This window comes from Elephas maximus, chromosome 1 (assembly GCF_024166365.1).
Source record: "Elephas maximus indicus isolate mEleMax1 chromosome 1, mEleMax1 primary haplotype, whole genome shotgun sequence".
NCBI lineage: Eukaryota > Metazoa > Chordata > Mammalia > Proboscidea > Elephantidae > Elephas > Elephas maximus.
The window spans coordinates 97216107-97243929 of record NC_064819.1 but is presented as its reverse complement, the minus strand read 5'-3'; the positions used below and the strand labels follow the sequence as shown (position 1 = coordinate 97243929).

Below are 27823 nucleotides of genomic sequence, written 5' to 3'. Positions count from 1 at the left end.
GCGGCCGCCTAGTCGCGTGGCCCTCATTCCATTCGCTCGTTTACGCCGCGCGGACTGGGAGGGTGCGATTCCCGAACCCGCTGTGCGCTGCCAGCGCGCGGCCGTCCCGCAGGCCGGCGCGTCCTTACGCCGCTGACGCAGCGCGCCCAAGATGGCGGCGCGGTCGTCGTCGGGGGTGGCGGTGGCAGAGGGGGCGGCGGCCGCGGCGGCGGCGGCGACGGCAGCCGTGACGGCGGCGGCGGCGCGGGGCCTGGGCCGGGGGGAATGAGGCGGCCGCGGCGGGACAGCGGCGGAGCCCTGTAGCGGAGAAGCGGCTCCCCCTCCCTGCTTCTCTTGGCCGAGCCGGGGGCGCGCGCGCGCGGCCGTCCGGAGCGGGCACCCCACCCCTCGACTCCCGCGACCCGCACCGCACCCCGACCCGGGCCCGGAGGATGATGAAGCTCAAGTCGAACCAGACCCGCACCTATGACGGCGATGGCTACAAGAAGCGGGCCGCGTGCCTGTGTTTCCGCAGCGAGAGCGAGGAGGAGGTGAGCAGCCCGGCTGGGGGCTCGCGGGGTCGGGGGCCTCCTCAGGCCGGGCGCAGGGGGCGCGCCGCCGGCTGAGGGTGTGCCCGGCCGCGGGAAGGGTCGCCTCTCTGGGGCCCGGACGAAGCTCCGACGGAATTTCTGAGGCGAAGGAGAGGGGAAGAGATGGTGCGGCGGAGGGGAAGTGGGTTTTAGCGTGGCCGTGGAGGACTGGCCGGGATGGGGGGGACCCGCACAGCCGCCGGTTGTCATCGGGGAGGCTGACCGCGGGGTGAAGGCAGTGGCTGGGGAAGACAGCGGTTACCGGTCCAGGCCCCCAGTTTTTGATCCTGGAGGGGCAGCTCCGCACTTGTCAGTCCGGCACATGTGTGCGGAGGCCGCGGTGCACGAGGCCCAGGCGGGCCCTTTGTGGCGGAGAAAGAGTCCGCTTCACTGGCAGGTTTGGGATTTGCCCGGGGATTATGTGTGTCTGTGAGCCCAGGGGAGGGGGGCGGGTAGGGAGATTTAGGGCGTTGTGCAGAAGCCAAAGCCAGCTGTTGAGTAGTGCGCTGAGTAGCCCTTATGGGGTAGCCTGAGAAGAAAAGGACATTTGATAAAGTAATCTTCGTGGCCTGATAATTTTTCATTTTGATTGGAAACGTCAAAGTCCGTATTGAAGATCTTCGCCCAGACGTCGTCCACTACACTAAAAGAAAGCCTTTAGGATTAAATTTGCTAGAAAAATTAAAATGCTTAGAACCTTTTTGCTGAGGGTACTTAAAAAAAAAAAAAAGGAAATCTGGGCCTCCCAAAGCCGTTTCTGTGGTGATGAAGGGAATTCGGGGAAGGCACATGTTTTGTAAATCCACAAAGAATAGCTGCTTTGGAAATTCATAAGATGCCTGTGGGAACGCGTTTCTCGTGTGTGCATGATGGTAAAATGGCAGTTAAACTGGGAACAATGAAGGACAGTGAAATTGAATATGTTATATTCCTGCGTTCAGTGGGCTGTGGTGGCAAGGCTGCAGTACAGTGCATCGGGTTGAAATGGGGAAAGGAACTTGACCCGTTAGTTATGAAAAGAAGCTGTGATGAAAGGGACAGATGGATTGCCAGGAGCTGCTGTCCAGAGAGATTTAGGAGGAAGTGGGAATTTAAATTATTGCCTGAAGAAAAAAAAAAAGGAGTTAGTGAAGCACTAATTGTGCTGTTGAGGGATCCTGTGTGCTCCCTTTCAGCAAAACAGAAGGGAACAGGATTTGGGAATGTATACTTTGTATCGCAGCAAATGTAAAAGTCCCCAAAACAGAAGTAGTAAGAACACTGTTTTGTAATACATACTCGAATAAAGTAAAATTATTGGTGGTGGTTACTCCTTCAGAGGCTTTGTTCTCTTTATTATCATATTATATTCTGGGAAATCAGATGGGATCACAGGCTGTTAACTGGAGGGAGAAATAATTAGCGTAATAACATGTCCTATTAAAGTACTGTGATTAAGTTTGTGAACATTCCAGTTATAAGAAAGGGTATGTTACTTAGTTGTATGAAGGATGCAAGACTTGATTTGCTAAAAAAAAAAAAAAAAAACTAGAAATTGAGAACATGTGAGTATTTTGGATAAATTGAAAACTATAGGTCATAAGCAAACTCAGGAAGACTTGATTTTCCATTTCCTGTTAAAGTTTTATTAAGTGTTGACATTAGTAGCGTTAGCACTTGTTACATGCTTACTTGAATCTGCAGGCTTCCCCACCTCTTCACGCAAGTCAGACCAGGCATGGGACCTGCCAGCTCGCTTAAAAATTTAAACTGTTAAAAAGCTTTTTCAATGGATTTAAACATTTGGCTGATCATGGAGTTTCCTCCACTGAATTTGTTTTTGAACGTTGGTTAATGAGCAGAAGATTCATGCAAATCTTTAATTACAGATTCAGTGGGTGTTACAGCTAAAGCCTGGGAAGAGCAAGAAAATTAATGAAATGGGCCCACTTTAGACTTGTTCAGTTCAATTAAACAAGCAAGTATTAAGAACCTACTATGTAGCACCGTGTCACGTGGGATTTAAAGATAAACATTCCTCCTTGTTCAAAATGTTGAGTAGTTTTAGATGTGATTCCTTAATTGGAAGAGATTTCAGACCACAAAATAATGTCTAGGGTGTTTTTCAATTCTCAGATTATATAAATGTGTTGAGAAGGGAAGTAATTTGTTAGTTCCAGGAGAAGTTTTATGTTCTCATTAAAAGTGTCAACAGTTGGAAGCATTAGCTGCTATACTTTTTGGGAATATGAAATCCAAATTTAATAACACATTCAACCCAATTTTATTTTGTAATGGACACCAGTGCCTTTAATCAAGATAGAATAGTTTACTGAATATTATTAGCATTAATATAACAGTAAGGTTAGTATAAACAGAACCCTGATTTATAAATTTAATTAACCAGTGTCAGGAAACATACATACAATGGAAGAAAAAGAGATGAACACATTAGAAGATAATTGACCGTGAATCAAACCTTCTAGCATTCTGTGTTTTTAGCCCCAGAAAATTTAATCTACCAAGCCAGCAGTTATAGTGGCTGAAATATTGATCCAGTTTGGGATGTGTGAACTTATTCAGCAAGCATTTATTGAGCACTCATTGAGTGCCAGGTTCTGTGATACAGAGGAGATGACCAACATGCAGGGAATCAGAATCTAGTGGGAGAGGTAGAGAAATAACATGATGAAAATGAGTTCCCTGTCCTCCAGATCTCTCGCTTGTTTTCCTGTTGATAGATGAGATTAACAGCAAGAAAATTCTACCAGTTAAAAGTTCTATTGTTACTGATATTCTGATAAATTGAAATCTTTGAAAGTTTTGGATATTTGTGATAACATTTATTACAGTACTTTGAACCTGATGTATAGTAGACAGTCTCTTAACCAACCTCTACTTGAACTAACTTGGTACACCGAATGCTTGGTATTTGGCACGCAGCCTGGGTCTGGTTGTATCCTGACCATGTGGCCTCCCAGCTACTGAAACTTGTACTTACCAAGAGTCAGTTGTATTTATTCCTGTGTCTGTTATGTTCATTGAACTTGCCGTTATAATTATGTAGTTTAATTAAATACTGTGTAAACCAGTGAAATTTGAGCACAAAAAGAAAGGTTGTATGAAAAATATTTCAAATGCTTTGGAAAGACTCAGTAAATATAAGTCACTGAAAGAAATTACTGCTACTTATATAGGATAAGTAAACTGGAAAAGATTGGGGAGGGAATCTTAAAAGTACAGAAGGACTTTGCACATAGATTACTTCACGAATGTTTTCAGATTTTTGTTGTTTATAGAAACTAGAACTGGAAAACATAGGTCACATTATGAATGTGGTATATGAAAGAAAGCTTGCAGGTCAGCAGCAGCCCCATACTTAAGATCTTGGCCCTACAAACAAAGGTTAGCAAATAAATACACGTTTATGTCTTTTAGTCTGCCATATTCTCTGGTTAATATTTTATCATAAACAGAATTAAAGACCAAAACTTAGTTTTTGAGTAAGATTTTATTTCCCTGAACTTGGTAATATGACATTCATCTTTGTCATCTTATTCAACTTTGGCCCTCCTAAGCACTTCCAGTGAGATTTTCCCTCTTCCCCCACTCTTTTCCTTTTATGGAATCTCTGTGATGACAGGAAGTGGGAGACATAGGGGGTGGGCTTGCTCATACTCTGTGTACTCTGTGGAGGGGAGGTGGTGTGTGTAACATGAATTTTAGACAGTTAAAATATCTAAGAGTGTGAAATAGTCTCTTAGAAAGGCCAGTGATACAGAATATGCATTAGATGGCATTACAGAACCTGGAGAAGTTAAAGCTGCTCCTAAAGGACCGTTTTTCATTCAGGGAAAAAAAATGAGCACTAATAGGATCATGTCACAAGTCCCTGGGTGGCGCATGTAAATGGTTAAGCACTTGACTTCTACACGAAAGGCTCGAATCCACCTACAGGAGCTTCGAATGATCTGTTTCTGAAAGATTAAAAAAAAAAAAAACCTGATTGCTGTTGAGTCGATTCCGACTCATAGCCACCCTGTAGGACAGAATAGAACTGCCACATAGAGTTGCCAAGAAGCACCTGGTCGTCTCAAAGATCACAGCCTTGAAAACCCTATGGAGCATACTTCTACCCTGCGGTATGTGGGATTGCCATGAGTCAGAACTCACCGGCAACTGACAACAACAACAAAAGGGTGTCAGTTATATTTCCCTGTGCATTAAACCTGCTTTTAAAAAGAAAGGACAAAACTGTCCTTAAGAGAGTTAGGTTTCTCTTTCAAGCATTTCTCCAGGAGCCCTGCATCTCTTGGCAAGGGGGAGCTGCCTCTCATTTTCTCAGATCCTTAAGCTCACCAAGTTGGATGGAGAGTTGAATGACATTGAAGCTTTGGTGGCCTGAGTGTCAGTAAAAATGTCCCAGAGGAGCAGATAGAAGGACATCACTGCAGGCCACACCTTCCGGCAGGCTCTAGAGAGGGGAGTAAGGCACAGGTGGGAATCCCAGAGGCAACAACCATGACAAAGGGCTTCCTTGAGATTAGTCTAGTTAGAGAGACCTTTTGTAGCATTCTCTCTGTCGTGGTGCAGTATTACACTGCTCTGAGATCATGGTGGGTACATTGACCCAGTCATCTGATTGGCATTGCTGCTCTGCGTTTTTTAAAATCTTTCCTGGAGCCTTTTTTTTTGCTTCCCCTTCTGCCTGCCTGCTACCATTTAGTCGGTTAGTCATTTCTCTCATTTTCTGCCTACTGATACTTCCCAAAATGTGAATTCTGGTCTGAAGTCATACTGTAATCTCTATTCCTCTCTTCTTCTTGCCCTCATCCTACTTTTTTGCTTTTGGATGATTCTCATTTCTCAATAAAGAGAGTGTGGTGTATCTACTGTGTGTGATGCAATCTATATCTTTCTTCATAGCCTAGTGCAAGAAGAAGGGCCTTTGTTCAAGAATGTTTGTTTATTCATTCCTTCAGTGCACAGTTTTTGAGAGCCCTAGTATGTTCTAGCCGCTCCTTGGAAACCTTATGGAGCAGTTCTGCTCTGTCCTGCAGGGTCTCTGTGAGTCGGAATCGACTCGATGGCAATGAGTTAGTTTTGGCGGGGGGAGGGTGGTTTTAATATGTACTAAGTGTCCCTGGGTGGTGCAAATGGTTAAGTGTTCGACTGCTAATTCAAAGGTTCGTGGTTTGAACCTGTCTAGAGGTGCTGTGGAAGAAAGGCCTGGCAGTCAGCTGCTGAGCGATCACAGCCTTGAAAACCCTGTGGAGCAGTTCTACTGTGTAGCACATGGGGTTGCCATAAGTCAGAATCAACTCGACAGCAATGGATGTGTGTTTTTTTTTTTCTTACTATGGACTAGTCTTCATACAGTGAGCCCTGGTGGTGCAGTGGTTAAAGCACTCGGCTGTGAACTGAAAGGTCAGCAGTTTGAACTCGTCCAGAGGCGCTTCAGAAGAAAGGCCTGGCAATCAGCCTCGGAGAGGTTACAGCCTTGAAAACGCTGTGGAGGAGTTCTACTCTGCAACACGTGGGGTCACCATGAGTCGGAATCGACTTCACAGCAAAGGATTTTGCCTAGTTTTTTGGGTTTGTGTGTTACCCTGGTAATACACAGATGACTAAGACTGTGGTCCCTCACAGAGCTGACCCCTCTGCCTGCTGTGCACTCTGTTCATCCCCTCCTGCCCACTTGGCAGCCTCAGCTTACAGCTGTCCCATCGCTTCTGCACACTGCTTTTCCTTCTCCACCCTGTCATGTCCAGGTCAGACAGGCTGTACTATTTCCCATCTTAAAAAAATGCTCCCTTGATGGTGCCTGGCTACCACCACTGACTGCTCTGACAGGGACCACAATAGAGAGTCCTGGACAAAGCTGGAGAAAAATGTAGAACAAAATTTTAACCTACAAAAAAGACCAGACTTACTGGCCTGATAGTGACTGGAGAAACCCCAAGAGTATGGCCCTCAGACACCCTTTCAGCTCCGTAATGAAGGCACTTCTGAGGTTCGCCCTTAAGCCAAAGGTTAGACAGACCCATAAAACAAAACGAGACTAAAGGGTCACAGCAGCCCTGGGGCATGGACTAGAAGGCAGGAGGGGGCAGGAAAACTGGTGACAGGGAACCCAAGGTCAAGAAGGGAGAGTGTTGACATGTTGCGGGGTTGTTAACCAGTGTCATAAAACAATATGTGTACTGTTTAATGAGAAACCAGTTTGTTCTGTAAACCTTCATCTAAAGTACAAAAAAAAAAATACAGGGGAAATATAGACCCCTTGTAATGGTGCAAAAAAAAAGTTCCCTTGACCCAGTATTCTCTCCAGCTACCACTCATTTCTCTCGTCCCTTTTATAGCAAAGCTTCTCTGTGCTTGCTGTCTGTACTTGCCTTCTTCCCATTTTTTCTTGAGTTCACTTCAGTTAGGCACTCTTCTCTCCCATTCTTCTGAAGCCTCTCTCTTACAGGATAAACAGTAACTTCCAAGTTAATAAATCCTGTGGCCAGCCCTCATTCCTTGTGCTACCTAATCATTCCTTCCTTTTTGAAAACCCTGTGTTCTTGAAACATTTTCTTTGCCTGGCTTCTGGGGCATCTCTCTAATTCTTCCCTCCCCCTCTGGTTGCTCCTCGGTCTCAATGTATTATAGATTCTTCTTTATTTTCATGACTTCTTTTTATTGTGATTCACGAGGGCACAATCCTTGAACCTTTTCTTCCTCTCCCCCCCCCACCCCATACAGCAGGTGATTTCATCCAATCCTACCATTTTTATACTGATTACTTTCAAATGTTCATTTTTAGGCCTGACCTCTCTCCCGAATTTATATACCTTACAGTCTACTTGATATTTCCATTTGGATATCTGATAGTCATCTCAAAATAAAATGCCCAAACTGGATCTCTGTTCCATCCACCAAAACCAAACCTGATTTTTCTTCAGTCTTCCCTGTCTTCCTACAGGTAGTGGCTCCGGTTAGAAACCTTGGAGCCATTCTTTGTTTCTCTTTCTCCTTCCCACATCTAATCTGGCAGCAAATCCTGAACCCAGCCATATTTTTCCATCCTCCATCATGCTGCTTTATATTATTGCTGCTCACCTGGACCTTTGTAATTTCTTCCTATCTGGTCTCCCTGCTCTGCCTGCGCTCTATTTTTTTCTTCCACAGCTGCTAGACATTGCTTCTCACATAAGTCACATCATGTCCTGCCTGGGCTCAAAACCCTCTAGAGGTGTTCTGTGTCAGAGTAAATCCAAAGTCTTAACTGTGACCTCTAAGGCCCTGCATGATCTCATGGCCCTGCCATGGCTCTGACCTCACCTCCCACCGTTCTCCCTCTTACTTAGCCCTCTCTTCCAGCCACACTGGCCTCCATGCTGTTTCTTCCCCACGTTACCTGCATGGCTTGCTCCCTCACTTTAGGTTTTTGTTTAATTATCAGCTTATCAGACAGGTCTTTCATGATCATCGTATGTAAAATACCAGTCCACTGTCACTAGGTCTCTTAAGCTTCTTTTTTCTTGGCAGCACTTATCACCGGAAATCCTAGTGGCATAGTGGGTAAGAGCTTTGGCTGCTAACCAAAAGACCGGCAGTTCGAATCAACCAGGCGCTCCTTGGAAACCTTATGGGACAGTTCTACTCTGTCCTGTAGGGTCCCTGTGAGTTGGAATTGACTCGACAGCAATGGGTTTTTTATCATCACCAGACATATTGTATTTGTTTATTGTCAGTTTCCTTTCACCAGAATAAAAGCTAGTCCATGAGGGTAGAGATTGTGTGTGTGTGTGTGTGTATTTTCCCTTCTTTATCTCCAGTGCCTAGAATGTAGTAGATACTCAGTATTATTTTTCAGTGAATAAATGAACATATTTTTATTTAAAAAAAAATATGTTCCCTGCTTTCAAAAAGTTTACAATCAGGTGGAAAAAGTGATAGAAGCTAAAACACAGTGATTTTAATGTCTACCAGCAATGCATTGGTGTATGTGTTCCAGAGAAGCTTCCCACCTCTTCCCTAATTTCTGGTGTCTTAGTTACAGGGTCTCTCACAGTCTTGATATTAGCCTGCCTGGCAGTGTATGTGCCTTAGGTTGTAAATCTTTTCTGAATCTTATTGGATAGTCATGTGATAGGAAGCTGAAGGTTTCTTTGAGATGTTGAACTTGAGAGCCTGTGCCATCTCATAGGATTTGTGTTGTGTGATTGATATAATGTACTGTTCCCCAACCCTGGTGATACAGTACCTGAGGGCGGAGGATTTCTGTTTGCTGATAGCCTGGAACCTCCTGTTAATAAGTAAATACAAACAAACTAATCAGTTGGTAGGTACATTTTTTTTTTTTTTTTTGGTGAAAATATACACAGCAAAACTTGCTCCAATTCCACAGATATAGACATAATGATCAGTGACATTGGTTTCATTCTTCACATTGGGCCAACGTTCTCATATTTCTGTTCTAGTTGTTTCACTTCCATTTATTTAATATCCCTGGCCCCCCAACCTTCTCTTCTGTGCTTTAAAATAGATGTTGACCCTTTGGTCTTATATAGATTTTTTTTTTTTTTTTTTAAACACAGTACTGAAGGGTGACAGTCTTTACTCTTGGGGCTAAGCTGTTACTTAGTTTGAAGTTGACTTCAGGGAATAGTTTCAATTCAAGATTTGAAGATTAACTCAGGGCCATAGTCTGGCGAACTCCTCCAGTCTCAATAGGTCCAGTAAGTCTGGATTCTTTAAGAAGGTAGGTACTGATTTAATGACTTGTTGATAGTGGTTCATAGCCAACAATGTATGTCCAATCTGGATTCTAAAGGTAGCTAATATTAGAGTAGTTGTTGAGATGGGGGTTGGTAGGAGTAGTTATAAAATTTTCCTGTCATCATCATCTTGTTCTTTAGATCCAGGTGAGAGAAACACCATGTAAATTTTGTAGTGTAGAGTCTTGAAGCATTTGATTTCTGGTATATGAGATGTGAAATGGAGAACATAGAACTATCACAGGCAAAAAAGAGTAAGAAGGTGAATTTGGAAATAAAATTGTCAAGCTTAAAATTTAGTAATGAAATATATGCTTGAAGTCAACTTCCTGAGTGAAATCCTCTCAACACCCAAGAAAACGTCCGTGAACCCACCTCGAGAATTTCTCTCCGAAAGTAACGTGGAAATTGCCCAAGAATAGCCACAATCTTTTCCCCAGCCTTCCTGAAGCCTTTGCTTCCTAATCCTGTGAATGGGAAAAACTGTTCATTCTTCCTTCATTCATTCATTTACTCATTTGTTCCACAAACTTATTGAATGCCTACTTATCGGGCTGGACACTGTTCGGGTGACACAGTGGTATACAAAGAATGAAAGCCCTTGCTCTTGTGGAGCATATGGTACTGGTGCAGGGAGACAATAAGTGAGTAAATAAATCAGTGAACATGATGATTTTAGGTAGCAGTGAGTGCTGGGTGGAAAATAAGTTATGTCGTATACTTATGATGGGGGGGTTCGTAAGTTTCTGTTGGATGGTCCCTGATTGCCAAGACAGAGGGAAGGGAAGTTACAAAGGCCCCAAGGTAGGCACGAGTTTGACATAGAGAAATAGAAAGCAGGCCAGTGTAGCTGGAAGCCCAAGACTGGGGAGAGTGGTGGGAGATGTTGGAGAGCTGGGCGGGGGCCAGATCATGCGGGGCCTTGTTGTCCCTCCAGTTTTCCTGATTCTCCTTTACTTTGCCCTGCCCCTGTTGCTTAAAGCAAGCAAGCAAACTAACCTTTCCCTTGAATGAGAGAGAGGGGTGAATATGATAGTTGAGAGTTTTTTAAAAAGCTGTGTTCATGTAAAGGTGAAAGTAAAGTGCAGTGCTATAACCTTTTTAAGAGGTAAGTCTGAAAGGACCCGAGGAAAATTTGAGATGTGAGAGAGAAGGAAGGCGGAAAAGGAAAGAAGCAGCTCCATGAAAAATAAGAGAATGCTTTGTGTGACAACCCTAAAGTTTCTTCACACTCTTCTTAGGGCAGTTTAGTCAGAAAGACTCATTTGAATAAGTGATACGTGCACACAGTGCAAAACTGAAAAGGTACAAAGAGTATTGAGTGAAAGGTAAGTTCTCCCTTCCATGTGTCTTCCCTAGCCACCTTACCCAAAATTCTACCGTTGTTACCAGTTTCTTGTATATTCTTTCTGTGTGTGTGTGTTTAGCAGGCTACTGCACACTAGTAGGTAGTTAGCTTATAAAAGTTAGTGCTGAGTGCATTGCAAACTAAAGACTGCGGGACATTTTTTGCTTAACAGAGCAAAGGTTTGCCAGTTTTTCCTAGAAATTTAATTGAACTAGGACACTTGAGTCATCTGTGCTTTTTAAACACTTAACCTAGATTTATCGAGGTTTGGTTACCTTAAGTATCAGAGATTCTTCTAGAGTAGAGAATTGCTGGGAATGGAGTGATGTGGGGTATGTGTGTGTAGGTGCAGTTCTTATGAGTCTGAGAATGTCCTGGCAGTGGGCTGGTAGCCCGTCGCCTAACTGGCCTATAAGCCCCTAAAAAGCAGCTCAGCATTTATCTGGGTCGGACTGGGTTTGCTGATTCCTAAACTGCCTCATTATTTAGACTGCTTTCTACAAAGGTGTCTTTTAAGCCAAAACACCTTTCTTCTCAAGGTAATGTTTGTAATGTTTGAGCCTGATAGGCTTTAGCTGTGTGCCTTCATCTCCAGCCGTGGAATGGGGAGCAGATAGAATTCTGGGTGGAATTGTGTCTTTTCACCTTCCCCTGAGACAGAGACATGCCTTAAAATTCTTTCGTATCTCTTCTTCCAGCTCCCCAAATGCCAGCAAGAGCTGGGTGTGTGAAAATTTCTTGAAAAAGATCATCTCAGTGTAACCTCTTTTTTTTTTTTATTTGAAATGGGAAACTTTCCTAGAATGATACATCTGTGTTCAAATGAATGTAAGCTCCAAAAGTTTGCAAACCAAATATAAGTTTTTTTTTTATATTTTATTGTTTGAATTGTTTGTGCTGCTGCTTCCTTCTTAGTGCAGTTAAGCAAAAATAGACTGTTTCAGCAAATCTGGTTTACATATCAGGGTAAGTTTCATGTTTATGAAGTTTATGAATTAGGATCAGATCAGACCTTTTTGTGTGCTTTATCCAGTAATGCTTTGAAAAATTCTTAGTTTAGAAAGCCTTTTAACTCAGTTTCAAAATGGAAAGTTAACAGCTCAAGTGTCATAAAGCATTCTTATGTTGGTGTATTTTGTGAGCGTTTCCAAAAAGAGAGAAAGAGAATGAGTTTTTACTTCATGTATCAGAGAACATGTTAAAAAAAAAAATTATAAAAGGAACAAAAATTTAAATTTAAAGCAAGTAAAAAACTGTTAAAAGATAACAAGAGTATTATAAACATAGAAATGATCCCTTAAAAGCTTTTCTTTGTACACTGTCAGTTGATCTCTTTGTTCATAAAACAATCAAGTCCTTTTTAAAGAACTGCCTGGAAAGTCTTTTCTCTATGTTGGTTATTGAACACATTTCTGATGTGCTTTATAAGAGCAGCTTAGTGTATGGTGATGAACAGCAATGAACTCAGACATGCAGTGCTTATACTTCTATTAAAAGGAGGAAGAATAGTGATTTTCTGAAAAATATTTAAGAATCCTAATTTAAAGTGCTTTAAGAAAAGTTACATGCTGTTATAAAATGCTTTTTGTGAGTGAGTAACTTGAACTAATATATGAAATATTTGGTCATTACGATTATGCTTAAAATTTGTTTTGATTAATTTTTTCATTTGCTTTCTTTTTGCAGAAAAGACTTGGTAGAGTTATGTTTAGTCATCATTTACTGACTCCGGGCTTTTACATCTGTCACTGTGGTGTTGAATTCTTCCTGGGAGGCTGTGCAGTATGTGTAGTCTGCTTTTAATAATATGACAAAGCTTTTAGATTTTGTTGGTAGAATGAACTAGGAGAATAATCTAGAGAGTTTCTGTGTGTAGCAATTGCATTTCTGTGGTATTTTCATAGGTCAACAACTATGGGACAAGGAGCTAGCATCGAATCATCCTTTTGCCAGCACTACCTGTGATTTTTCTTTCAAGTGGGAGTTACTTTTTAATTACAGAAGTAATTTGTGGTATCTGGAAAGAATACTTAAAACTGAGGCGTTTAAGTGTGTAGAATATAGCATCTAAGCTCTTGAAGAGCTTCAGTCTGTTGGCAAGATGCAATTTAGAGTTTAAAATAATTAGAGAAGTGATGGAGAGGAGAGTTTATAGGAATTGGAGGAGCCTGTAAAGATGAGCTGAAGTATCAGGGAAGATGGTATGAAGCATGTGGGGCCAGACCTGGCTGGCTTAGTTGGATTTGGGTAGTTCAGGAAGAATATTCCACATGGAGGACTTTGGGCCAGCCAGGCTATTCAAAGTCAGAGAGCTTTATTTTTTAATTTTTATTTAAATTTTACTGTGATAAAATATATATAACAAAAACATTTACCATTTTAACCATTTTTAAGTGAGTAATTCAGTGACATTAATATTTACCATGTTGTACAACCATTACCGCTATCCATTTCCAGAAGTTTTCATCACCCCATACATAAATATCAGTATGCCTTCAGCACTAACCCTGGTGGCGTAGTGGTTAAGAGCTACTGCTGCTAACCAAAAGGTCGGCGGTTCGAATCCACCAGACACTCCTTGGAAACTCTATGGGGCAGTATACTCTATCCTCCAGGGTCGCTATGAGTCGGAATCGATTCCACAACAACGGGTTTGGGTTTTTTTGGGGGGTTCAGCACTAACTACCCATTTCCCCTCCCCCCAGCCCTTGTTGTTGTCGTTATGTTACATCAAGTTGATTCTTACTCATAGTGACCCTGTGTGTAGCAGAATGAAACACTGCCCGATCCTGAGCCATCCTCACAATCATTGCTATGTTTGAGCTGATTGTTGCAGCTACTGTGTCAGTCCATGTTGTTGAGGGTCTTCTTCTATTTTGCTGACCCTCTACCAAGCATGAGGTCCTTCTCCAGGGACCGGTCCCTCCTCATAACATGTCCAGAGTACATGAGACGAAGTCTCGTCATCCTCGCTTCTAAGGAGCATTGTGGCTGTACTTCTTCCAAGACAGATTTGTTTATTCTTCTGACAGTCCGTCTACTTTCATCTCTAAACATTTGCCTATGCTAGATATTTCATAGAAATGGAATGATAAAATATTTGTCCTTTTTTTTGTTTGACTTATTTCATTCAGTGTAATGTTTTCAAGGTTTATCCATTTTGTAGCAGGTATCAGAACTTCATTTCTCTTATATGGCTGAATCATGTTTCATTGTATGTATAAACCACAGTTTGTTTATCCATTCATCTGTTGATGGATACAGATTATTTCCACCTTTTGGCTTTTGTGAGTAATGCCGCAGTGAAAATTGATGTACAAGTATCTGTTTGAGTCTCTGCCTTCAAACCTTTTGGGTATACACCTAGCAGAGGAACTGCTGGGTCACATGGTAATTCTGTATTTAGCTTTTTGAGGAATTGCCGAACTGTTTTCCACAGCAGCAGTACCATTTTGTATTCCCACCAGCAGTGCACAAGGATTTCGATTTCTCCACATCCTTGCCAACACTTGTTACTTTTTGATTTTTCTGGTAGTAGCCACCCTAGTAGGTATGAAGTAGCATCTCATTGTGGTTTTGATTTGCATTCGAAAGACAGGCCTGGCCGTCTGCTTCTGAAAGGTCACAGCCTAGAAAACCCTATGGAGCACAGTTCTACTCAGACATACATGGGGTCACCAAGAATCGGAAACTACTGAACAGCGACTAACAGTAGTCATGACTATTGATGCTGAGTGTCTTTTCATATGCCTGTTGGCCATTTGCTTATCTTTGGAGAATTTCTTTTCAAGTCCTTTGCCCAATTTTTTATTGGGTTGTTTGTCTTTTTATTGTAGAGTTGTAGGAGATCTTTATATATCCTGTGTATTAAACCTCTGTCAGATATATGGTTACCAGATATTTTCTCCCATTCTGTAGTTTGTCTCTTTACTTTGTTGATAAAGCCCTTTGGTGCACAAAAGTTTTTAATTTAATAAGGTCCAATTTATCTATTTTTTCTTTTTTTGCTCATGCTTTTGGAAGCCTGTTTGTCCCAAAGCGTCATGAAAGGCAGAAGAATAGGGGAGAGGCCACAAACTGATGACTCATGGCTGCATTTGGGTTACAAGGTGATTTTTTTTAAACTATTTCTTAAAATCAATCACCAACTTCTTAATATTGAGACTTTTCATATAGAAGTCTGGTCTTTAGATTTCTCTTGAAAAATCAGATGTGCCAGTATTGAGCCAGCATTCCCATGTGATGACCCTGGCCGGAGCTGAGTGGTGGCTTCCCCTTGGACTCTCTACCCCTCTCTAGTTGGCCATAGTCTTTTCCACTCCCTGTGATCTCCCTGTAGGAGCCCTGGTGATGCAGTCAGTAGTCAAAGCACTCAGTTGCTAACGGAAAGGTCAGCGTTTCGAACCCATCGGCCTCTCTGGGGAAGAAAGATGTGATAATCTGCTTCTGTAAAGTTTACAGCCTTGGAAACCCCTATGGGGCAGTTCTGCTCTGTCCTGTAGGGTCACTGTGAGTCAGAATTAACTCAACGGCAGCAGGTTTGGTTGGTTTTGGTAATCTCCCTGGTACAGGGGCCCAGTATTGTCACATGTATTGTGGTGGCTGAGGTGTTGTTGCCTTTTTAGGGTAGAGTTAAAAGGAAGGTCATATATTTCTGATACCCATGTAATTTCTCTCAAAAGTAGGAAAATGAAAGATAAACCAAAGGGCTGCATGTTTCAAGAAAAATGGGAGGGAGGATATTTCTTTGGGGGTGAAAATACTCCTCGGGAAATATGGTGTGTCTCTGTCAAGACAGTCTGACTGACTTTACATATTTGTTCCCCGTGCCCAGACCCTGTAGGGTGGCATTTGGGTTTTGACGGCTGTGGTAGTAAAGAACTTGGGTCCTGGAGTCAGACAGACCTGGCTCTTACACGCAGTAGCCAAGTGATCTTGAGCAAATTATTTTACATCTCTAAACCTCATTTTCTCATTTGTAAAATGGAGACAAATAATAATACCTTCTTATTTCGTTGTATTGTTTAAGGATTAAGTAAAGTCTTATACAGAACACAGTCCATTCCGTGGCACAAGTGAACATTTATAAAGTGAGTCCTGGTGGAGCAAATGATTAAGCACCTGAAAAGTTGGCAGTTGGAACCCACTCAGGGCTCCGTGGGAGAAAGACCTGGCAATCTGCTTCTATGAAGATTACAGCCAAGAATACCCTATGGGCCAGTTCTACTCTGACAACAACATATAAATATAAAGCTATGAAAAATGCAATTTCTAGCTTTATTGTAACTTGGACTTATAGCAGATTGTGGCAAGATACAGCTTATGGGAATTTCTGCACCCTGGTTGGTTGTATTTGTTTGTTAATTTAGCCAGTGTTTCTTGGGCACCAGGCACTGTGCTGGATTCTGGTGAACAAGACAGACATAGCCCCTGCCTTCATGTTGCTTGCATCCTAGCAGTGGTGATAGGTAGCTAAGCTAGCAAGTATAATGAAGTGTGATATGTGAAGTAGAATACCTTAAAATAGGGTAATTCAATGATTTTGTAATGATTTCAGTGGTAGGAAAGGTACCAGGTGGGGCAGATTATTTGGTAGTGGGCACTGTTCATAGGATCATGGCACTGCAAGTGGTCCACCATGTTTCCTTCTCCTTCCCTGAGGTCATCATTTATGGAGCACCTACCATCAGGTCCCTCGGTGGCACAAACAGATTGTACTCATCTACTAACTTAAAAGATTAGAGGTTTGACCCTACAGCAGCACTGAGGAAGGAAGGCCTGACGATCTGCTTCTGTAAAGATTGTAGCTACGAAGGCTCTGTGGAGCAATTCTCTGAAACACGTGGGGTTGCCATGAGTCACAGTCGACTCAGTGGCAACCAGTTTTTGGTTTTGTCATCAGATTGTGCAGATACCCAAGCCTGACAAAAGAAAGGGGTTTCATTGCCAGCCCTGGAGTGCCTGTGGTTTGGGCCCATTTTCCAAGCCTGGCCCTCCAGTCCCTGCCACTCCAATTTTCTTGATTATTTCTTAGGTAAATACCTTTTGGCTTCAGGCAGCCAGACATGACTTTTGTTGCTTGCAACCAAGAACCTTGAATGATAAACCGCCTGGGTAGCCAGAAGAAATGTAAATGTGTTGAATCAGAAATATTGTTATGTCTTATTTTTTTGTGTGAGGGTCTTTTCATTTTATTTATGAAGGAGCCTTTAACATTTTCTATTTATTGTGGTGAAAATTTCTTCATGCAAAGGTTTGTAAAATTGGTTTTAAATGACAAAAAAATAATCTAGTTGGAACGAACGTAACTGATACTGGCCTGAATGCAGATGATTAAAAATGGCCCAGTGATGGCAGAACTCCCTTACTTCAGGGGGAGAGAGGGGAATCAAGATCAACATCAGCCCAAGGCTGATGCCTCTGAGGTAGAGGTCAAATATACCTCCACCCTCCAAATTTTTTGTCAGTTCTGACACCAGCCGTCCTTCTCACACTTCCTACTTCTCTGCTGGGTTCGTTAATTTGTTGTAGTGGCTGCACAGAACTCACAGACCATGCTCATGGTTATGGAGTTTGTTAGGGAAGTAACAGGTTACAATTCAAGATCAGGAGCGACTCAGGATGCAGTTCTTCAGTCAGGACAACTCAGCCCTACCTGCAGGTAGGCCTCTCCCTCAGCCACTGGGCTTCTCGGACTGGCCTCTGCCCTGCTTGGGCAAGTGTTAGAAAGCCCTTTAGTCCACCAATAAGTGCCCAGAGGCACCTCACTCCTCTAGGAGGCCTCCTGCCTGAAGGCACTCAGCTGTCTGGCTACTGTAAGTGCCTTGCTCCATGGGCTGGGAAGCCCACTGTGCCGTCTCGCACCAATTTCCTGGTTCTGCTGCCACAGTTTCTCTGCCACTGCTGCTTGCCTGCTGCTGCTTCTTAGCATTCGCACTGTCTCCTGTGTTACAGTACTCTCTCTCTCTTTCTCTCCTGGGCCTAGGAGGTTCTCAGCGCAGGGACCCTGGGTCCAAAGGATGCACTCCACTTCCAGCTCTTCTTGGTGGTAGTGAGGTCCCACCTTTTTGCCTCTGGAATGGCTCATTTTAAGCCTAGCAGGATGGCAAAACTGACCATTCCATAACCTTACTTGCATGGTCCCACTCCCACAACGGTGCCATGTACCCTATTTGCATTATTAGGAAGCTGTCCAATCTCTTTGGTGGGCCACAAGCTCCTCATTTGTGGAGAGTTACAAGACTACAGCTAGAAAGGTCGTGTAAAAGTGATCTGTCGCACCACAGCAGATATTTTTTATGAAATGCTTTCCAACGTAGTCATTCCTCTCCACCCGCCCACTTTATACTTACAGTTTCTCTTTTTAGAATTGTCCTAAGGAATATTTGAGAATATGTGAATTTTTGGTGTCTTAAACTTCGTAGGTGTCAAGGGTGAGATAAAAAATGAATTTTGAGAAATCCAAGCTTACAAAAACTGTAGGATGCTTCTTAAAATACATATCTTGTAGGCCCCAAGTTCTATCTTGGTTAACAAGTACTTTTTGGGTCCTTACTTCATGCAAAGCACCGTTCTAGGTAGAGTGATGATTTTAAAACTGTGGATATGTTCCCTGCTCTCCAAGAAGAATGCTTTTCTAAACTGATGAATTAATTAAATTACGTTTAGCCATTTAAGTTGAACAAGTGGCGACTCTTTGTCTTGTGCTATGTGGAATCAGATAACAAAAATTGAAGAGATAGGACTTAAGGTATATGGAGCAATTACAAAAAATGTAAGATTATATTTTGTAGGTACCTCATGTTAGGAGCAAAATACTGAAGTAGTCAGTCTTGGATTTTAAGAAATGGATAAGATTTAGAGGTAGGAAGGAGGGGGGAGGGCACAGAGGACACACCATGACTGAGTGCAGGAATGAGTTGTTGCATGTCGGAGACCGAGTGCATGAGCCAGCCTGAATTGTGTCTAGTGGTGTAGCAAGGCAAGAGATGGGAATTAAGCGTACAGAGCCTTGATTAAGAGAATGAAGAGTTTGGATTTGATCACAGTGGGGAACCATGATCATCCTTCATAAGGGATTGGGAGAATGCTGCGCTGTTTTAGATGTGAGAGCCATGGCAGCAGGGTAATGGAGTGAAGGAACAAGTTAAATGGACAGATTTGGTGACGAGAGTATGTTAAGGACAAAGGGGCTTGTGGTTAAAGATGACTTTTAAATTTTGATCCCAGGTGACAAGAAAAATGGAAATTTAGAACAGAAGTTGACTTTGGAGAAAAATGGGACATTGGTTTTTGTCATGTAGAATTTTGAGTAATGAACTGAAATGAACTGTTGACAGTTGGAGATGTGGAACTAGAGGTGGAGTGAAAAGCCAGGACTCAGAACCTAGAGGGAGAAAGTGAAAAGTCAGCAAGAGAGAAGGTACACAAAGAGAAAAACTGAGCCACCATAGCAATCATAGAGGCAGCATCATAAAGGGCTGAGGGAGAAAAAAAAAGGTGTGCTGGGCCTAAGTAAGTGGAAAGACATTCTGTGTTTGTGGATTGGAAGGCTTAATATAGTTAAGATCTCAATATTACCCAGAGCAATCTATAAAATAGTACAGTCCCCATCAAAATTCCAACAGCATTCTTGACAGAAGTGGAAAAGCCCATCAAATTTATGTAGAAGGGCAAGGGACACCAAATAGCTAAAGCAATCCTAAAGAAGAAGATTAAAGTAGGAGGGAGACTCATGCTTCCTGACTTCAGAACATACTACGAATGCTAAAATTCTTATGTAATTCTTGATGACTACATATTTTTATGATTTACTCTTTAGCTAAAAGAATTAATCTAAGCTTAAATACTGAAAAGGCTTGGGAAATGAATATGGAAAATGTAAATAAATTGTCACTTGAAAATAAAATTTAAAAAACCGTACTACAAAGCTTCAGTAATTAAAACAGCCTGGTACTGGTATATTAATAGACATACAGGAATAGAATTGAGAGCACAGAAATAAATCCATAAAAATACGTGGTCAACTGATTTTTGGTAAGGACACTAAATTCATCCATTGGAGAAGGAAAAGTCTTTTCAAAAAATGGTGCCGGAAGAACTAGGTATCCACATGCAGAAGAATAAACCAGGACTCAGCCCTTACATCATACATAAAAACCAATTCAGAATGAACCAAGGACCTTAATTTGAAAACTAAAACCATAAAATTCATAGAAGGTATTACAGGGATGAATCTGTGGGACCTAGGTTTTTGTGATGGGCTGTCCGATATGACAGCAAAAGCACAAGCAGCAAAAGACAAAATGGACAAATGAGACCTTATAAAAATTAAGTATTTCTGTTCAGCCTAAAGAGTGGAAAAAAATTTGGGGAACCATTTGATAAAAGTCTAATATACAAAATTCATGAAATATTTCTACAACTTAAAAAAGACAACCCAGTGAAAATATGGGTGAAGGACTTGAACAGACATTTCACCAAGGAGGATATTCAAATGGCCAACAAACTTGAAAAAATGCTCAAAGTCCTTAGCAATTAGGGAAATGCAAATCAAAACCACCATATGAGATACCATCTCACCCCCATAAGAATGTCAATGATTAAAAAAAAGAAAACACTAGGCATTGGCAAGGCTGTGGAGAAACAGGAATCCTTATCCATTCTGGTGGGAATGTAAAATGGTATATCCACTGTGGAAGACAGTTTACGGGCTCCTCAAAAAGTTGAACATAGTTCTACCGTATGACCGAGCAATTCCACTCTTAGGTATATACCCAGAGGACCTGAAAGTGATGCAGACAGACATTACGTACACCAGTGTGCATTGCAGCACTATTCACAATAGCCAAAAGGTGGAAACAATGTCCACCAACTGATGATGGATTAGCAAATATGGTATATACATGCAGTGGAATGTTACTCCACCATAGAGAGGAATGAAGTCCTGATGCATGCTACAACATGGATGAACCTTGAGGACATTATGCTGAGTCAGACACAAAAGAACAAATACTGTATAGTATCACTTATATGAAATAAGCAAATATATAGAAACCAAAAGTAATTAGTGGAGTGAGAGAGAGGGAGAAAGAGGCTTTTTGCTTAGAGTGCATTGAAGACATGCTAATGGTGGTGGAATAATTTGGAAAATTTTGATCATTTGATTGCAAAACTTGAAGAATGTAATCAAGGTCACTGAAGTGTATGTGTAGAAAATGATGAAATATTATATGTGCTGTTGTGTGTATATTACAATAAAAAAACCGGAATGGTGGGTGATAGTGTCACATCTAGAACAATGAAATATAATGAAGATGGGATGTGCAGTGGAATTAGAAAGCAATTTCAGTAGAGTGGTAAGATGGACGTTGTGTAGATTTAGGAGAGAATTCAAGTTGAAATAAGGCCGCAAATGATCTCTCCTTCAGGGTGTCCGCAAGGAAAGATGTGGGTCATTAACTTTAGGGAAGCAGCAGAGTTAAGTGAAAAATGCGTTCCTTTGTTTTAAACAGGACAATACCTCATCTGTAAAATGTCATGGTAGAAAAAATTATCTGTGAGATCCCTTTTGATACTAGGATTCTTTCTGAGAACTCTGGAGAGGGAGCTCTTAAAGGTACTGGAGCAGATGGGAAACATGCCTGGATGGCAGCTCAGAGTTCAGGTGGATTTGGAATGATTAGGACAGGCTTTAGGAAAGAAGCACCTTTTCTTCTGAGATTGGAGGGCAGATGAAAGGAAAAACCTGAATTATATTGATAAGAACTTGAGAAAACACCTTCCACATGGCCCCATTCTTCCGAGAAGGAGAAGTTAAGTATGTGCTGGAAGTGGTCTGGTGATGGGGATTTGAGAGGCAAGGAAAAGTCTGCTAGAGTTACTGTGGGATGGTTGGGATTGAAATGATACATTTTGTATTGGGCAGGTTGGAGGTTGAATGGTATTTATCCTAGCAGTTGTGGGGTTCGTATGTATAGAGTACCATATAGGCACCATGGAGGATAAACTATGTGCAGGATAGACAGTTTTAGAGCTTTGGTAATTTATAATCTACCCTGTTGCCATTGAACCAACTCATAGCAACCCTATAGGACAGAGTAGAACTGCCCCATAGGGTTTATAATCTAATGGGCTCAAAAGAGGGGATGGAATTTATAGTGTATAAGCTTTGTGCAATGGATGTGTGCATTCTTATCCCTTTGCATGTAGGAAATGGAGGGGGAAAGGGAAGAATGGAGATGTTCCTGTTCCTAGGTTGGGGACTGATTGAGCAGCAGCATATAATGTCTGAGGAACAGGGAGGTTGATAGAGTCAGTTTCTTCATCTAGAAAATGGGAATAAGCAGTACCTAACTCATGAGACTTGCATGAGGAAAGGTAGGTAAATTGCATCCTTGGTACAGACCTGGGTGCATAGTAAATGCTCAGTAACGTTAGTCATTGTTACTAAGGTGGAAACCACTGAAGGAATCCCACTTGTCAATACATAATTAGGATATAGTGAGATAAGTGCTGTAAAAAAAAACCCTGTCCAGAATGCCTTAGGAATGGAGGAATGACTAAGACTGGATTGAGAAATTGGGAATGGTGGGAAAGGAGTGTATTGTCTGATCTGAATTTTGAAGGATGAGTAAAAGTTTGCTGCACTCCATTAATACGGATTGTGCAGGCATTAAAAAAATGAGATTCTCATCATAACAGCCTCATGCAGCTGCACAGTGATAGACTTCAGCATGGTAAATGATCGAAGAATATAAGACCTGGGGAAAGGAAAGATTTAATGCAATAAATGGAGCTCTGTGAGTTTACTTTGTGTCTTAGTTACCTGGTACTGCTATAATAGAAAGTGAATGGCTTTAACAAACAGAAATTTATTCTTTCACAGTTTTGGAGGCTAGAAGTCCAAATTCAGGATGCCAGCTCCAGGGAAAGGCTTTCTCTGTCAGCTCTGGGGGAAGGTCTCTGTCATCAATCTTCCTCTGGGTCTAGGAGTTTCTCAGTGCAGGGACCCCAGGTCCAAAGGATGCACTCCGCTCCCAGCTCTTCTTTCTTGGTAATAGAAGGTCTGTCTCCTCTCTGCTTGATTCTCCCTTCTATATCTCAAAAGAGGTTGACTTAAGATACGACCTAATCCTGTAGATGTGTCTTGCCTCATTAACATAACTGCCTCTAATCCTGCCTCGTTAACGTAGAGGTAGGATTTACAACACAGAATAATTACATCAGATGACAAACCAGAGGATAGCCACATAATACTGGAAATCATGGCCTAGCCAAATTGGCACACATTGTTGGGGGACACAGAAAGGGCTTTATGAAAGGAGGTAAGACTTGAGGTTATAATATCTTCAGGTTTGTAAGCCTGAAAGTAACCTTAGATATGATCTATCGAGCCACCTCAGTGAGATGAGGGAACTGAGACCAAAGGGGTGCTCAGATCTGTCTACGGTGACATTTCTGGTAAAATAATGTGCATAAGGGCAGAAAGAACACAAATTTCTTCTGATAGATCCACAAAAGAATGAGTTAAAGAAGTGGAATGAAAGAAACGTGCATAAAAATATATTTCTAACATTGATTCCCAGCAACAGCACTTAAAAAAAAAAAGGAAAAATAAGAGGCTGTAGTACACTTATAGAAGTAGACTCTATACTGACTTCAGCATCTATTGTTGTCACCATAAGCTGCAGCTGATTACACATCCTGGAGCCAGTGTGTGCATTGTGGGAAAAAGCTGAATTTGTCAGAAACAGAGATATTTTTGGCAAATTTTGCATGCTGAAAACATTTTCAAAACCAATTTTTGTAGTCTTTTTCTCCATTATAAAGATATTTTATACTCACTGTAGCAAATTTGGAAAATATTCCCTCTTTTAATTTCAGTAAATTATAAGTTACCAGGGTTCTAAAATTGTCCTGCTCATAGTTTATCCTCCATGGTGCCTGCATGGTTCTCTATACGTAGTAGGTCCAAAATTTTAGGATAAATACCATTCAACCTCCAAATAATTTCCTCCAAAACGTATGGAGGAAACTACGGGTAGTCCCCAATTTACCAAGGGGTTATGTTCCGATGACTATTCCACTGTGAGTTTTTTTTTTAATAATTTTTATTGTGCTTTAAGTGAAAGTTTACAAATCAAGTCAGTCTCTTACACAAAAACCCATATACACCTTGCTACACACTCCCAATTACTCTCCCCCTAATGAGACAGCCTGCTCTCTCCCTCCACTCTCTCTTTTCATGTCCTTTTCGCCAGCTTCTAACCCCCTCTACCCTCTCACCTCCCTTCCAGGCAGGAGATGCCAACATAGTCTCAAGTGTCCACCTGATCCAAGAAGCTCACTCCTCACCAGCATCCCTCTCCAACCCATTGTCCAGTCCAATCCGTGTCTGAAGAGTTGGCTTCGGGAGTGGTTCCTGTCCTGGGGCAACAGAAGGTCTGGGGGCCGTGACCACCAGGGTCCTTCTAGTCTCAGTCAGACCATTAAGTCTAATCTTAAGAGAATTTGGGGTCTGCATCCAACCTCTCTCCTGCTCCCTCAGGGGTTGTCTGTTGTGTTCCCTGTCAGGGCAGTCATCAGTTGTAGCCAGGCACCATCTAGTTCTTCTGGTCTCAGGATGATGTAGCCTCTGGTTCCTGTGGCCCTTTCTGTCTCTTGGGCTCGTAATCACCTTGTGTCCTTGGTGTTCTTCATTCTCCTTTGATCCAGGTGGGTTGAGACCAATTGATGCATCTTAGAGGGCTGCTTGCTAGCGTTTAAGACCCCAGATGCCACATTTCAAAGTGGGATGCAGAATGTTTTGTTAATAGATTTTATTGTGCCAACTGACTTAGATATCCCCTGAAACCATGGTCCCCAGACCCCTGCCCCTGCTACGCTGGCCTTCGAAGCGTTCAGTTTATTCAGGAAACTTCTTTGCTTTTGGTTTAGTCCAGTTGTGCTGACCTCCCCTGTACTGTGTGCTGTCTTTCCCTTCACCTAAAGTAGTTCTTATCTACTATCTAATTAATGAATACCCCTCTCTCACGCCCCACCTCGTAACCACGAACGAATGTTTTCTTCTCAGTTTAAACTATTTCTTAAGTTCTTATAATAGTGGTCTTATACAATATTTGTCCTTTTGGAACTGTGTAAGTCAGTTTTGATGTAAGTTAAATACCTCTTTTTTTTTTTCATTATTATTGTCTTTTATTATCAGTATCTTTATAAATCCAATTTCTCTGTGTCTTTGGGGGTTGGAGACATTACATGTGAGAATGATAACAGCAGATTACATCCTGCAGCACTGTATGTTGTACGTATTACTAGTGGTAGGCTGTACAAAACAAAACAGCCTGGACAGTTTAAGTATGATTTATCGTAACTCGAATATGTTGTAAACCGGGGACTACCTTGTACACATATAGTCATCCTACCTAAAGAAAATTAGTATTAATTTGATCTCTTCTTTTCTTAATTTCTTTTCATTAATCATTATGGTTTTTAGTTTTTACAATATTGTGATTGATTAATATACAATTTTATAATCTGATTTTTTACTTAAAATAAGCATCTTATTTTCCCAATCTGGACTCAGCATATACATTTTTTAATGGCTGCTTACCTATTGAATGGATGAAAGAACTTAAGCATTCCACTCTTGTTGTAGATGACATTGTTAAATCACAAAAGAGAGTGTTGACAACCACAGTATAGGTAGTCCCCAATTTACAACAGGATTCCATTCTGACGATTCCGTTTTAAGTTCGTTCTGATATGTCGAATATCTCCCTTTTAAAAAAAAATTTTTTTATTGTTGCCTTTTTTTATCAGTGTCTTTATAAATCTGATCTTAGAACATCTACAAGTGAACATCTGAGGACAACAGCAAATAACGTACTGCAGCATTGTACGGAGTACATATTATTGACAATAAGATGTATAAAAAAAGAAACAGTCATAAGTGTGGTTTGTCGTAACTCAGATAGGTCATAAGTCTGCCTGTAATTATTGGCTTATCCTTCTCTAGTCTCTAGTCTCACAAAGTACGTGTTTTTTTAACACGTGATACTTAACCATCTTAAAGAATTACCACTTTATCCCCCCAGTGCTCATTAGTGAGAAATAGATGTAATTTCTCCTTATTCACCTAAGTGAGTTACAAAAAGTGACTGTCAGGACACAGAAGGAATATCAGACACTGTTATTGTATGTGTCAATAAGGCATTTCTTGAGTTTGCAGCCATCTCTAATGATTTTTCACCAGCAGGTTCACCCGTGGTGGATGAGTGTCAGTAGTACTTCCAGAATAAGATGATAGGAAGAAAGCCCTAGTGATCTACGTCTGAGAATTAGCCAGTGAAAACCTCATGGTCACAACTGAGCGCTGGCTGGCTCGCTTGCTTTGTACATGTTATTAGAAGGACATCCTATTTGGTGAAGTTAGAGGGTCAGCGAAGGCAAGGGAGACTTCTGGTGGGTTGGACTGGCAAAATAACCACCATGTTGGACTCGAACATGACAGTGATCATGAGGATGACAAAAAACTGGGCAATGTTTCGTTATATTGTACGTAAGGTTGCCATTAGTTGGAGTTGATGCGACAGTGCTGTCTATTCATCCATCCATGCATCCATCCATCCATGCATCCATCCATCCATGCATCCACCCACCCATCCACCCACCCATCCATCCACCCACCCATCCATCCATCCACCCATCCACCTACCCACCCACCCATCCATCCACCCACTCACCCATCTATCCATCCATCCACCCACCCATCTATCCACCCACCCACCCATCTATCCACCCACCCACCCATCATGATTTCATAAAGGACCTGATGTAGATTTATTTGCAGTAATAACACGGTTCAGTCATGATTATACTTTCCAGTTTCCCATGTTGCATCTGTATCTGCTATGTATGAGACTTAGTATCTTCAAAGCATTTTGCAATAGTCATAAAATTGTTCTTTAAAGACAAAACAAAGTGATAGACATTTCTCATGTATCCTTTCTTTGTTGATTTTCATAAACAGAGCTGTAATAGTTATAACAAAAATTACGTTTATAGGTTAGCCAAAGAAGATAGGTAAGAATTCTCTCAGTGATTCTGGACTTCACTGACTTGATGGCCAGCTCAATCTACAGTTAACACCGTTGTTCAGCTTGGCAGGTGCTGCCCAGGGAAGGAATTTGGACATTGACTTCCCACATTCTGGCTCAACTAGCATGTGGCTGGCACTGTTGTTTGACTCACCTCACACCCAATCTCAACCCCTTCCTCCGCTGTCTGCTAAATACTTGCTTCCCCCACCTTTCTTGCCATTAGGGATGGCTGTGAGCCTGGTAGCACGATGGTTAAGCACTTGGCTACTAACTGAAGGGTTAGTGGTTCTAATCCACCAGCTGCTCTGTGGGAGAAAGATGTGGCAGTAACCCTATGGGGGCAGTTCTACTCTGTCCTGTAGTGTTGCTGTAAGTCAATGGGTTTGGTTTTTTTGGTTTGGTGTGACTTAGCGGCAGAAGTCTACTGAAGGCACGGGTGTGACTGGCATTATTCCTTACTTCTTCATGGATGTTGAAATTATGTCTGCAGTTGAGGCAGTTACTTTGAGGCCATGAGGTGACATCATGAAGAGGTAAGGGCAACATTGTGGGATGATGGAGTACAAAGATGTAAAAAGCTTGGGGTCTTAATGATATCATTGAGCCGTTAAAACCAGTGCCAGCTGCTGTTCTCTTCAGATTTCTTGTTTGAGAAAAATAAATTCCTATTTGTTTTAGTCACTGTCAGTCAGGTTTTCTGCACCTGCACTTGAAAGTATTTCTGATGGATACAGTATGTCTCCAGGACACCCTTTCAGAACTAAGCGTTTGGTTGTCTTTCCCACTCTGACTGTTCTGTGCTTCAGGGTTCCTATAGATTAATGGTCATCAGACTTTTTAACGCCAGGACCCCTTTATACTCTTAAAAATTACTGAGAAAAAAAAAATTACTCAGGATCTGAAAGAGCTTTATTTATCTGATTCATATTTATTGATGCTTACCATATTAAAATTTAGACAGATTTAAAAATATATATTGGTTAATTCTTTAAAAAATAGCAATAATAAAAAAAAAATGCACCATATCAGAGGATACATGATGTTACTATGTTTTATTACTGC

General features: G+C 41.7%; 1 protein-coding gene across 1 annotated transcript in view; it reads left to right on the top strand.

The window, feature by feature from the left end:
* The first annotated feature begins 211 nt into the window (after positions 1-211).
* Positions 212-27823, top strand: part of NUDT3 (nudix hydrolase 3) — an 89704-nt gene continuing 62092 nt past the window's right edge. The window contains exon 1 of the mRNA XM_049890395.1: positions 212-530. Within this exon, the coding sequence (XP_049746352.1) occupies positions 432-530 (99 nt within the window). The 5' untranslated portion in view covers positions 212-431. The remainder of the gene's footprint in view (positions 531-27823) is intronic.